General features: G+C 34.2%; 2 protein-coding genes across 2 annotated transcripts; one reads left to right on the top strand and one right to left on the bottom strand.

Moving 5' to 3' along the window:
- Positions 1–3: 3 nt before the first annotated feature.
- On the bottom strand, positions 4–5,527 carry LOC107721836 (PI-PLC X domain-containing protein 3-like). The gene is made up of 4 exons (XM_016530006.1): positions 5,500–5,527; positions 4,593–5,059; positions 1,916–2,157; positions 4–686 (listed from the first exon to the last, which is right to left on the bottom strand). The coding sequence occupies exons 1-4, from the start codon at positions 5,525–5,527 to the stop codon at positions 533–535; spliced, it is 891 nt and encodes a 296-aa protein (XP_016385492.1). The 3' UTR covers positions 4–532.
- A 2,443-nt stretch (positions 5,528–7,970) lies between these two features.
- LOC107721835 (SH2 domain-containing protein 1A-like) lies at positions 7,971–10,497 on the top strand. The gene is made up of 4 exons (XM_016530004.1): positions 7,971–8,032; positions 9,617–9,680; positions 9,843–10,023; positions 10,223–10,497. Exons 1-4 carry the CDS (start codon positions 7,971–7,973, stop codon positions 10,264–10,266), a joined length of 351 nt encoding a protein of 116 aa, XP_016385490.1. The 3' UTR covers positions 10,267–10,497.
- The last annotated feature ends 1,765 nt before the right edge of the window (positions 10,498–12,262 follow it).

The following is a 12,262-nucleotide window of genomic DNA, read 5'->3' as shown; positions in this document are numbered from 1 at the left end:
TGGACCGGCTGTCAAAATAAGGTTCCTGCCGTGACCGTGGCCCACATCTTCCAAACACAAATAAAGACCAGAAACTGCTGATCACATCAGGTATACAAATGAGCCATTGCTAAACCACTTTAAAGTGCTGAGGTAAAATATGGGGAATTTTCATGATGCAACAAAAAACTCAATGACACCGTTTGTTCTTGCTCTGATATTGTGATATAGAATAAACATTTAAAAAAAATTTAAATGTTAAAAATATTATAATTAATCATAAATAATGACATTAGTTTCTTTTCAGTACATGAAGTGTAGGTGAGCAACAGCTGTTGAAAAGGTTACTTGAGTTTCAGTGAAGTTAGCAAAACATGGGTATCAGATTGATGGCACTCAAAGCTTTGTTGAATTAAATATAAAAAATGGCCAATTTAGAGCTCATATGGCCATAGGTATCAATCACTTCTTGATAATCACGTTGTGACCCCCATGTCATTCCAGGTCTTTGTGGTCAGCACACCTTCAGTCTTTGTGGCGGTCACTGAAAAGGTCATGTGCCTGGCCGATCTTGAATGAGGAAGTTATTTAATTTAATGACAGTGTTTGCGAAATCCACAAGTTCTACGAAGTCGGAAGTGATGATATTGACCCCATCTACGCCTGGCTTTTGTGCCTCCACCCACATCATTATAGTTGGAAGGTTCCTGTGAGAGAAACAACAGAAGCACATGTAATAGACATGTAGGATGCATAATTCAAATAACTGCTGTTCTTTTGAACTTTCTATTCATCAAAATATAATGGTTTCCAGAAAAATATTAAAGCAGCACAACTGTTCTCTATATCAATATTAATAAGAATATTGTTTTTTGAGCAGCAAATCTGCATATTACACTCATTTCTGAAGGATCATGTCATTGAAAATTGGAGTAATGGCTGCTGGAAATTCAGCTTACATTTTAAACTATATTAAAATAGAAAACAGTTCTTTTAAATTTTAATAATATTACTGATTTCACTGTATTTTTGATCAAATAAATGCAGCCTTGATGAGCATAAGAGATACCAACCCCTTTCGAATGGTAGTGTATAAAATTTGCATAAACGCTTGAATAATCAATGCAACAACCCTCACTTGTCTACAGGGAACAGTTAAAACATTAGCAATTACTGTGTTAGTTCTATTTCAGGTCAGCAGAGTCAGCTCTGGCTAGAAATAAACTTCCCAAGCTCGACAGTCATCTACAACAGTGGCCCGGACAAAACCAGGAAATGGGAAGCTCAGACTGCGTTTATCCTGGTATAATAAACAATCCAACTTCCACACTCAGGCAGAATTATACAGCTTCCTCCGAGACAGTTGTCTCACTAGGATGTCTGCTAAGACCAGCACAAGGCTCCATACTTCTGTGTCGGTCAGTATATGTGCTACTCTGTCCTATTAATTCAGACAGCATAAGTTCATAAGCTCATTTGGAGCAACGAAATAAAGTAATTTATTGTTATAAATAAATGCATAAAAATACACAGGACAAACAAAAGACATGAATCAATGAATAAACTTGAATGAATACATAATACACAATTGGATAAATAGAGAGAGAGAGAGGGAGAGAATGAATACATACAATATATACATAGCCTAAATAAATATTATAGATAGATACAATATATACATAAATAATATAAACATAATAAATAAATATACATATTCTAAAAAAAATATATACACACATTTACAGACTGTGAGCCCTACAACCTACTGCCGCCTGAATGCTGCTGTGCCAATTCTTCGATTGTATTTCGAAGATGGATCTGAGAGAGAGAGAGAGAGAGAGAGAGAGAGAGAGAGAGAGAGATATTGAGGACAGCAGCTATAAAACGAAAACCAAAACAACAACAAAAAAAACAGTTCCTCCACTTAAATACTCACTTCTCCACCAGGTAGTTTCTTAGCCCCCGTACCAGGCCTCTGGCAATGGTCTTGACATGTGGGGTTAAAATGGCTTGAGACACATGAAAGCTGCCGTATTTGGCTCGTTCACCCAGAGTCGTCTCCAGGAACTGGATGAGCTTGGTGGCGTCTGTGGTATTGGCCCAGGGGGCGGGAATTTTACTACCAGGCCACATCACAGGACAGCTCTCAGCAGATGGATGGTGGTAGAACACTAGGACCTGTGAAATCAAACACAAATGCCAGAGACTGAACGAGCCATTATTCTAAAATGACATGATGGGCACTAATAATAATAATATTATTAGTGGTGCTTCCAAAATACTTGCTATAGCTCATATTTTAAGGTTAGAGAACAAAGCGTATTGAAAAATTAAACTTCGGTGCACATCTCATACAGTCATGAATAATAACTTGAATTATCCAAATTATTAAAGGGATAGTCCACCCAAAAATGAAAATTCTGTAACATTTTATTTTGATGGTCCCCTTTAGAGATACTGTTGACTATAAGTGACTTTGCCATCTACTAATACTCTACTAATGCTCTGATGAGAATTAGTTGACATGTAGTTGTGAAGTTAGTTAATCAAAAGAATTCCTAAAGTGAACCATCAAAATAAAGTGTAACTGAAAACTCTGTCATCATCTGTGCTATTGCTCTTAGATGATAAAAATGGACCAAAAAAAATATGGTTATCACTTGAGCCTTATCAAGGTACCAGAATTAGACTTGGTTGATAGATGCTGGGTTCTAGCAAGTAAGCATATCATATAGTAACAAAATACCATAGAAACCATGTGGTACAATGTGGTAAAACCATTCAAACATCTTAGCAACCACATAGTAACCACCCACAACACCCAAGAAAAGCGCTTCTCAACACAAGCAGAACACCATGTTGATTTGCATGTCAATCAGTTATGTCCACAAAGACATGAGTATCTGTTAAACTGAAGGTGTTCACAAATAGAGTGCTCAGCTGGAATGTTGGTGTCCAGTTTTTGCCATTTGTACACCTGTCTGTCTCCATCAGAGTGGAGGTGAGACATTAATCCTATGGTGATTAGGGTCAGTACACAGCAGGAATAGCTGACCTCTGGTGCAACACACCACAGACACACAAAGAGTCATCAGCACTAATTCAAACACAACCAGGGTTATTATTCCTAGTTTTCAGTCACGTGACTGGCTCGAAGACGTAGCAGGCAGGACAAGAACTGCAGCACAAGCCTGTCAATTTTCTATCTGTCCCAATCCAAAAATATTTAGATCACCTCTCAAAAGAATAAAACAAAGATATGTGAACAAAATGCAAGTTTTGGCCATTAGCAATCCATATAAAATACCCGCCACAATATTTCAATCACTAAAAACAGCGGGACATTCTAAAATGTTTAATGTACAAAATGCAAGTTTTGGCCATTAGCAATCCATATAAAATACCCACCACAATATTTCAATCACTAAAAACAGCGGGACATTCTAAAATGTTTAATGCGAAAACACTTAAAGTGCCTTTGAAACAGTGATATTAAAAGATCAAATTCAGTACACACCTTATTTATGATTGTGTGATTTATACAGGCAAGCAAATGAGCCCAGAATATGAACGCAATGCATTAAAATGGTTGTGTTTTCTTTATAATGGTTTTCTATGGAAAAAACATTTAATATTAAACTTTTTTAAACCAAAAAAGAATTTCCATTACTTAAAATAAAGGTTAACTGAAATAAAATATAAAAGATCATTTATTACAGCTAGTTGCCAATGTGACATTTCTCATTTTAATTTAGTTTAACTTGATGTACTAAAATAAACCAAACTAAAATGGAATACTGTAAATGAATAAAACTATATATAATACAAAAAAACCTTCTAAACACAGAACAAAATTACTAAAACCTTAACAAAAATGAAAATGCAAAATATAATATTTTATAATAAAAACTATAACAGTATCTCAGTGACACTAAAATAACACTGGACACAACAAATTGGTAACAAAACAGTCAGAACTTCAAGTTTGGTATTACAGTAAAAAGCAAACCTTCACAAAAAAATCCACTTATTTCCGTATCTCATTGTTAGTGCCGATGCAAATAGAGATCAGATACACACATTTCTCTGACAACAAACTAGCAATTAAAAAAAAAAAATCTTTGCATTGATTTCAAACTCTTGAGCAGTCAGAAACTCTAGCCAGAAACAGCTTTGCATGTATGAGTTTGTTTATTTGACGCTGTGAGACAGAACTAGCATTTGTTTCAGTAACAGGAAAAACGTTGTTTTCCAGTTTTTGACAGCTGTTGTTAGATTAGTTTCAGTATGACTGATCACCTAATCGCTATGACGAAGGCTTGAATCTGTTTTAAAGTGTCAAAAAGTCAACCTCTCATAATGAGTGTCTCTGTTTTTTCCTCTATCTAAAGGGCACTGACTGTTATATCAAGTTCTCACAGAGATATTTTTTATACAGTAGTTGTTTATTTAGATATCATGCAGATTAATCACTGATCTAAAAACATCTATCCAACAACACTTTCCATCAATTTTTGCTGCTTTTTCTTTTCATCAAATCACATTTAAGATTTTCATCTTTATGTAAAGCTATTATTATTATCATCAGATAGGTTGTGACATCCTGAGCTCACCTGGTACCTGTTGTCCCACAGATAGTTCAGAGTAATTTCCTCCACCACGTCAATCCTGCAGAGCTTGTGACCAAACACGTTCTTCAGCATCTTGATTAGGTAACGATGATGCTCCTCGCTCATTGCATAATGATGGTTAAAGTCTAATAAAACAACCTCTTTCTTGTGTATGGTCAAAAAATTGTTAATGTCATTAAGGCCATCACGTACTTTGTGTCCAAACAGCCCATGGATAAAGTATATCTCGTGGCCTGGTTCTCCCGGTTTGGAGGAAACACGCAGGTCGAAATAGCGTATTCCTCCCTCAAGCTGTTCCCTGAAGGTGAGGTTCTGGGTCATGGACCACTTCTTCATCACCTTCTTGGCCAGAAAGCAAAATATCGCAACCAGGTGCTTCACATATGCTTTCTGGTCTGGACCGACTGGAGCTTGCTCATCCACCCAGAAGCTGAAGGAATCATGAGAACCTATAGAACGAGCATAAAGGCAGCATCAAGACAGTTCTACAGTTCATTTAGCCATTAAGTCTTGACACTACAAGTTGGTTATTATATTATTAACAATATTAAAGATTTATTGGAAATGTCCAGCTTTCAATAATCATTTGGTTACTATATAAAATCATAGGAACAGGTTTGACCATTTAGGACAGTCCTAATGAAAACCTAAAAAACAAGAGAAATTGACAAAAAGGGGGAGACACATGTTTGTCCTTAAAGAATTAACATCCTGAAAGGATTATGATGTTATGATGACATTATGTTATTTTTATATATTTTTTTACATTACATTTTACATTATTTTAATAAGTATGTATTTTAAGTCTAAAAATAAAATTAATATATTATATAAATATATTAATATTAATAAAACATTTATTAGACAGGTAACAGATGGGACACTTCACCTTCAGTACTGCAAGTGGATGTTGTCATATTTAAAGACATTCACTTATTGACCACACCAATGAGTGTGATCTGTGGATAATTTCAGAATTTGCAGCACTCAGGGCAGGACTTAGGGGGACGGGGGCCCCTGGGCATGAGGTTATGTTTGGGCCCTATACCTATACACTACAAATGCCCTCAACTAGAACATCATTATTGAGTAACACAATTGTATTTTATTATTGTACATTTCTGTTCGTGCAGATATTCGGAAAAACAGAACTCTTGTTTGTGTGATAGGTTATAGATCCTATATAGGCATATGTTATAAAAACAGAAACTCATTAAATTATTGAGTAACACAATTGTATTTTATTATTGTACATTTCTGTTCGTGCAGATATTCGGAAAAACAGAACTCTTGTTTGTGTGATAGGTTATAGCTCCTATATCATAGGCATATGTTATAAAAACAGAAACTCATTAAATGGCTATTTTTATTTATTTTTTTATAATTTTGATGACTTTTCTGCCCCACTATGTGTGATGGCAGTGAGACGGGAGAGAGCGCTCAGACATTAATATAATTTAGAATCATCTTCTGTAAAGAAATGTGGCGTGTGAACATGATAATTTATTATTATCTTTCTAAATGTGTGCTCTTTAAAGTAGCCATGTGATACGTGTGTCCTTCTTCTATGTGAAGAAATCATAAATAGGCTACCAGTTTATGCTGTTTGATATATGGCCTTGAATGTCTGTTAGCCCTGGCTGGCCCATTTAGCCCTTGCATGCGCAGTGGAAATGTGGCTTATTTCTGACTGGCACAACTGAACAAATCAAACAAACGTAAACGGGCAGAAAGCGGGGCCCGGCTGCAGCCCGGTCAAGCCCATGCAATGGTAAGTCTGGCCATGGCAGCAGTGAATAATTAAAATATGTACTACAAAGAAAATCTTTAATTAAATCCTGTCTTGTTGATTTTTGTCACTGCAGTGTGCACCCAACGTAGTGGTTTTGATTCCCAGTGACTCAAATCTTTTGAATCATTTCACTAAAAAGATTACGCCAGAAGGAGGCAAGAAGTGATTGTGTCATTGAATCATTCACTCAACCGATTCATCTCCGAGCGGACTGAAACAATGTGAGAAATCTACTGACTCAGAGACTCTGAAGTAGAGACCTGCGCAGGATGGATTTTTCAGTCCCGAACCCGCAGAAATATATGTTATCTTGTCCCGCTCCCGCCCGCAAAAAAGTAGTCTATATAGATTTTTTTCAGTACATCCATGAAATTTATATGAGATAGTAAGTTCCGTGTCACCTAGGCACAACATCCCAGCATAAACGCTCCTGATAAAATATTTATTAAATCATCAACATTCACAAACCACTGTTATTTTTAACAGAAAAGGCCTCTACTCCAAAGTGTGCTTAAGCGTTTTCAGCAAATCTATCTTTTTCCCCTTTCAGTTTTCGCTCATCCTTCAACTTGAACTGGAATTGATCAAGGTACAGAAAAAAAAGATTAAGAGAAAAACAATTATAGCCAAAGATATATAAAAAAGACATAGATTTCACAACTGTGAGACTTAGTTCATAGCAAGTCAAATTTGGAAAGCAGCTTTTTAGAATGTTGGCTGATGTTGATATTGATTAGTAGGCCTATTAAATTTTTTTAAATATGTGACAGTGTTGAAAGAAGCCAGGTCTCTTATAAACTGATGTGTAGTTTTAGCAGTAGTCAGTAAAAATTTAATGTAAAATTTTTTTCATATATATAAAATGATATCATATGGTTCCAGTTGTATTAAGAATATTATACTAATAATCTCTAATTAAATTGGACATTTTGTTACTTACAAAACTAAGGGCAGGTTAATTCTATATCTCAAAAATCATTGACATTTTTAATATTTTACTAATCTTTAATATTCCTTTTATAATGGGAATATTTATGGGAAATTAAGCAGTGAATGTGTAATTTGTGAACAAGAATTTGTAATTCTTTCCTTAAAGTGCATTTTTCATCCCAGTATTATTTCTAAATTTGTCCAGTTTCTAGCCCTGATATTATGTTGCGGTCCAATTTTACCCGTTTCAGTTTTTGAGTTGTTGGTAATACTTTGAAACCAATGATGTTTTTCTTGAAATATTTGGACTTTTTGTCATTTAGGGCCATGAAAATGCCTGCAAAGTGCGGACAGTCTGATGTGTTGTGGAATGTGCATACAAAATTTAGATTTAGATTTTGATGTTTGTGGGTCAGTTCATCTTTCCGTCCTACGCTATGAAAAATACTGCACACGTAAACCTACTGTCACAGGAAGTTTTAAGGCAGCTGCACAGACCCGAAAAAAAAAGTGCGTATGTAAAAAGTGTAAAGCATTTTGTGATGTCAGTTTCTCAACTATCCTCTAAAAGGTATTTACATTCGGCAGATGCTTTAATCCAAAGAAATTGACACTGAAGTCATATATGTTATCAGTTCATGTACGTTCAGTACGCTGGGAATCAAACCCATGATCTTGCCATTGCTAGCGCCATGCTACTGTTTGAACTTCAGGATAACACACAGAAGTGCTTTTCCACACTTCTTCTTTCTAAAATCATATGTTCTCATTTATTTTTTTGTAATATGTGAGAAGTGTTAATGTTTAAGATTTGCTGTTTTTACCAGATGTTTTGTTTGTTTTTCAGTATGGTGAACCCAGTTAGGGTCAAAACACAAACACAATATATACTGTATTTAGATATTTCTTCATCCAAACTGTGGACTTCCTGTAAAAGAACAGCTAAACTATGATCAATTAAATGCCTTAGGCGAGATTTAGGGTGAACCATTCAGCAAATGCATGTTAATAAAAAGAGGAAATGAGCAGCTTGTGTCAGTGGAAAAAGAGAACTGGTAGATCTGATAGATAAGTTCATGCACAGTAGAGACAAAATGTGAAAAAAATAACAGACTATGAAGTGAAACTTTGCTCAAATTTAGAGTATAAAATAGGAAACTACAGTAAAAGTGGCTACTGCACATTTAGGATCCATCCTAGTGATGTTAATCTAAAAAAAAAAAAAAACGTGGCTCAAGTTATGTTATATTGTACTGTGATTCAGTAACGAATCCTGTGCGATTGTGTATCAGTTGCATATTAGTTATCCAAGTGTTATCGTTTCTAATTTCAGTGTATTCTGAAGGTTTTTGAACAATATATGCTAAGACAATATACAATCTCCAAATACAATTCCTCTAGAAGTCATTGAATGGTAAATAAATGTTGCCATATATAATAGAACTCAGCTATAATCTAAACGTATTACTGTTATTATCAGTGATGGTAAAGTAGCCTTATTTGTTGATATTTCTTTTTGGCAACATCTTAACAGTCTGTAGAACGACTGTGTGCAGAATGCACTGTAGATAGATAGACGAAAACAAACAAACAAAAATTAAAGGCTAAACTTTGAAAATCTCACAAAATCAAGTCTCATTTGTCCTCACATAACAACTAATAAAAAAAGCTTAATGAAGAGAGAACTAAAAGTTTTATCAGTGAATCTAAGATTAAACCAAACATAGCATGACATTTCCTGAAGGTCATTTTAATAAGAAAGGGTCTTCTAAGAATACACAGATTAATATACAAAATGATACAGATGTCAAAGTGTACCACAACCATGTCATTTCATGTAAAAAGTTTAAAAAAAGAGCAATTTTAAAATGCTAACCATGATGTATATTTTCAGTTTTGTTGATGATGTACATATATTGATGCATCATGATGTTGCATCATGCTGCCTTGTATTAGCAATGTTTCAAAGTTAAACAAAGAAAGAAAAAAAAACAGTAGATCTGTTACTTTTTTATTTTCCAAAAACAAAACAAAAATACTGAAGATATTATTTTTTTTACAGTGCATGCAACATTTATTGCCATGACTTTATGAATTTAAGACATTTTAGACCTTTACACCTTAATTTGTGGAAGGGCTAATTAAAGCTTTTTAAGACCCACAGAAACCCTGACTATCAAACCCCAAAGCTCATAGTCTGACATAATTCAAGTTTTAAAGTTTATGATTTAATGTAAATGGACTATGTTCACTCAATTAATTATTTATTTATTCATTTTTACAGCAAACAAAAAGTGGTCTATACTTACAGGATCCTCCAAACCCACACCGGATACTTCACTCTACAGGTAAGATACACTAAAATAAGTATTCTGTGCTGGATACCTTTGGCAACTTTGATTCACTGCAATAATCTTATCGGTTTGCATTGGTTTGCCAACAAATATGAATAAGTATATAAATATAAATGAATGAAATTCATTATAATGTCACAACACAATTTGTTCCAGGTCAGCTCAGGTGTAGAGGAGAAGTTTTTCAAGACGTTGAAGGATCTTATTCGCCATTACAAGCAAAAGAATGAAGGACTTGCAACACACTTATGCCGTTCGCTGAAAAGAAAAACGCTGCAAGATCAGCCTTTGCAATGTGCAGAACCACTAGTGCCTGATGAGGAAAATGACTATGAAAGTGAGTGTCGACTGTTACAATATAAGAGATTAGCAATCATGAGACATTACCAATGTCATTACAGTGACAAAACAATATCAGATAATTACAATTAACAGGAATCATTTTTTGCAGATTTTAGTGCTTCTCCTTGAAGGAGAATCAAAACTGCTCCTTTAACTAAATGAACTGTGAACACTTTTGTTTTTGTCTCTCACAGATGTTGAGTGCTCGGGGGACTATGTTGTTGTTCTGCCAGACTGATATAGTCACAATGTGATGTTCTGACTGGATAACTGGATCAGACAATATGAACAATATAGATGTGCTATTACAGTTTCCAAGAACTTTCTGGACATTTTCACCTCAAATATAGGAAATGCATGTGGAATCACATTATTTGAATCACATTTTAGCATAGGTATGTTTTTGTGCATGGAAAATGCATAAATTGGGGATGTAAATTTGAATGCTGTAAATGGTGTGAATTTTATGGAAGCCTGTTTCTGCTATGGAATAAAAAGGTAATTGCAACTGTTTATCTCACAATTTGGATGTTGTTTCTCACAATGAGGGGGAAAAAAAGTCAGAATTGCAAGATATAAACACAAAATTGCAAGATATAAACTCACAATTCTGAAAAAAATTTCATTGTGAGAAATAAACTCAGAATTCCAAGTTTATATCTAACATTTTTGAGTTTGTATCTCGCAATTCTGAGTTTGTATCATGCAATTCTGAAGAAATGAGAACTGCAAGAAAAAAAAAGTCAGAATTGTGAGATGTAAACTCAGAATTGCAAGGAAAGAAGTCAGAATTGTGAGATAAGTCGCTATTAATGTGTTTTTTTTATTTTTATTTTTTATTCTGTTGCGGAAATGGGCCTTCATAGGATTTTGGTATAATTTGTTCATTACTAATTATAGTATCATAATCATTTGAGTGAAATGTTGAATAGAAAAATTAACTTGGCATTCAGAATGTCTTAGTATTTGGTATTGCTTTAATGACAAATGATTTAATGTACAGAGGAGTTCACATGTTCAATGTCACATGTTTGATTTAGTGTCCTAGAAATAGTCCAAAATATTAAATATATTTATTTTACAACGTTCTAGAAATTCTAAAACTTGGGTTTAGAATTTTAATGTGGCCTCAGACTTTAAGTCCATTGTTTGTCATTGGCCAATAAAGTCTGGTAGGAATTGTAATACGAATCTGGATGGGAGAAAAATATTAGGTTTGTATTTTGTGCTTGATGTTAACTCAAGGACAAGAAGAGATTTTTGATTGTATATATATACAGTGGTGTGAAAAAGTGTTGGCCCCCTTCCTGATTTCTTGTAAAAAAATTTATATCTGTATATTGTATGTACAGTTTATAAATATAATCTAATTTTGTGTCAAACAGAGTCTATAATAACGTATACTGTGTAAATGTTATGTTCCATGAATGTGCTGCCATTAGGTTGTAACGTAAATATATACCATTTTCTTAAAATAAAAACTTAAAATAGATGGGCCCACATTAGTCAGTCAAACAGGTTTCGTGACGCTGTTCCATGTGATCTAAGACAGCAAATGATGTAGCCTGATGTTACTGCCCTAATTTTAAGTTTGGTTGGTATCTTTAATAAATCAATTAGAAAAATAAAATAACTTGATTGGCATGTATTTCTCCAAGTGCTTCATGTCTCATAAATTACCAAATATTTTAATTTCTTTAAAAAGAGCAGAGGCCAGTTGCATAGGCACAGCCATGTTAAAACTGCGTCTTAAGAACTAGTCTGACCTACTAGCAGCTAACCAAGGGATAATCAATCTTACTATTCAAATATTTATGTGACTGTAATTGAAAATGGACTTGAAAAGGTTACGGGAAAAAAAAGACAAAAAAAGAAAAGAAAAGATAATTGACTTGTAAGACTAGTAAAAAGTAGTTTCTGCAACTGGCTACAGATACTAAATAGGTTATTACATTTATCATTTACAGTGACAGTACCTGTAAAAGGGCATGATTACAGGGGATAATTTTCGTGAGAAAATGCTTATAATAATAGTTTAACTGACTAGTTTAAAAACGCCACACAGCAACACTATTAATAAAGACAAATTTATTTTGAAACTACTGACAATTTGTATATCCTTCTCTCAAGCAAGTTTGAGTAGGGATCTGAAAAACAGTTGACTCATACATTTGATCCAAATAGGCTACGCTAAAATGCAGAACAGCAACTAATGCTTATGACGTACACGGGTC

This window comes from Sinocyclocheilus rhinocerous, unplaced genomic scaffold (assembly GCF_001515625.1).
Source record: "Sinocyclocheilus rhinocerous isolate Xijiao unplaced genomic scaffold, SAMN03320098_v1.1 scaffold90, whole genome shotgun sequence".
Lineage (NCBI taxonomy): Eukaryota > Metazoa > Chordata > Actinopteri > Cypriniformes > Cyprinidae > Sinocyclocheilus > Sinocyclocheilus rhinocerous.
This window is presented reverse-complemented; position numbering and strand designations above follow the sequence as displayed.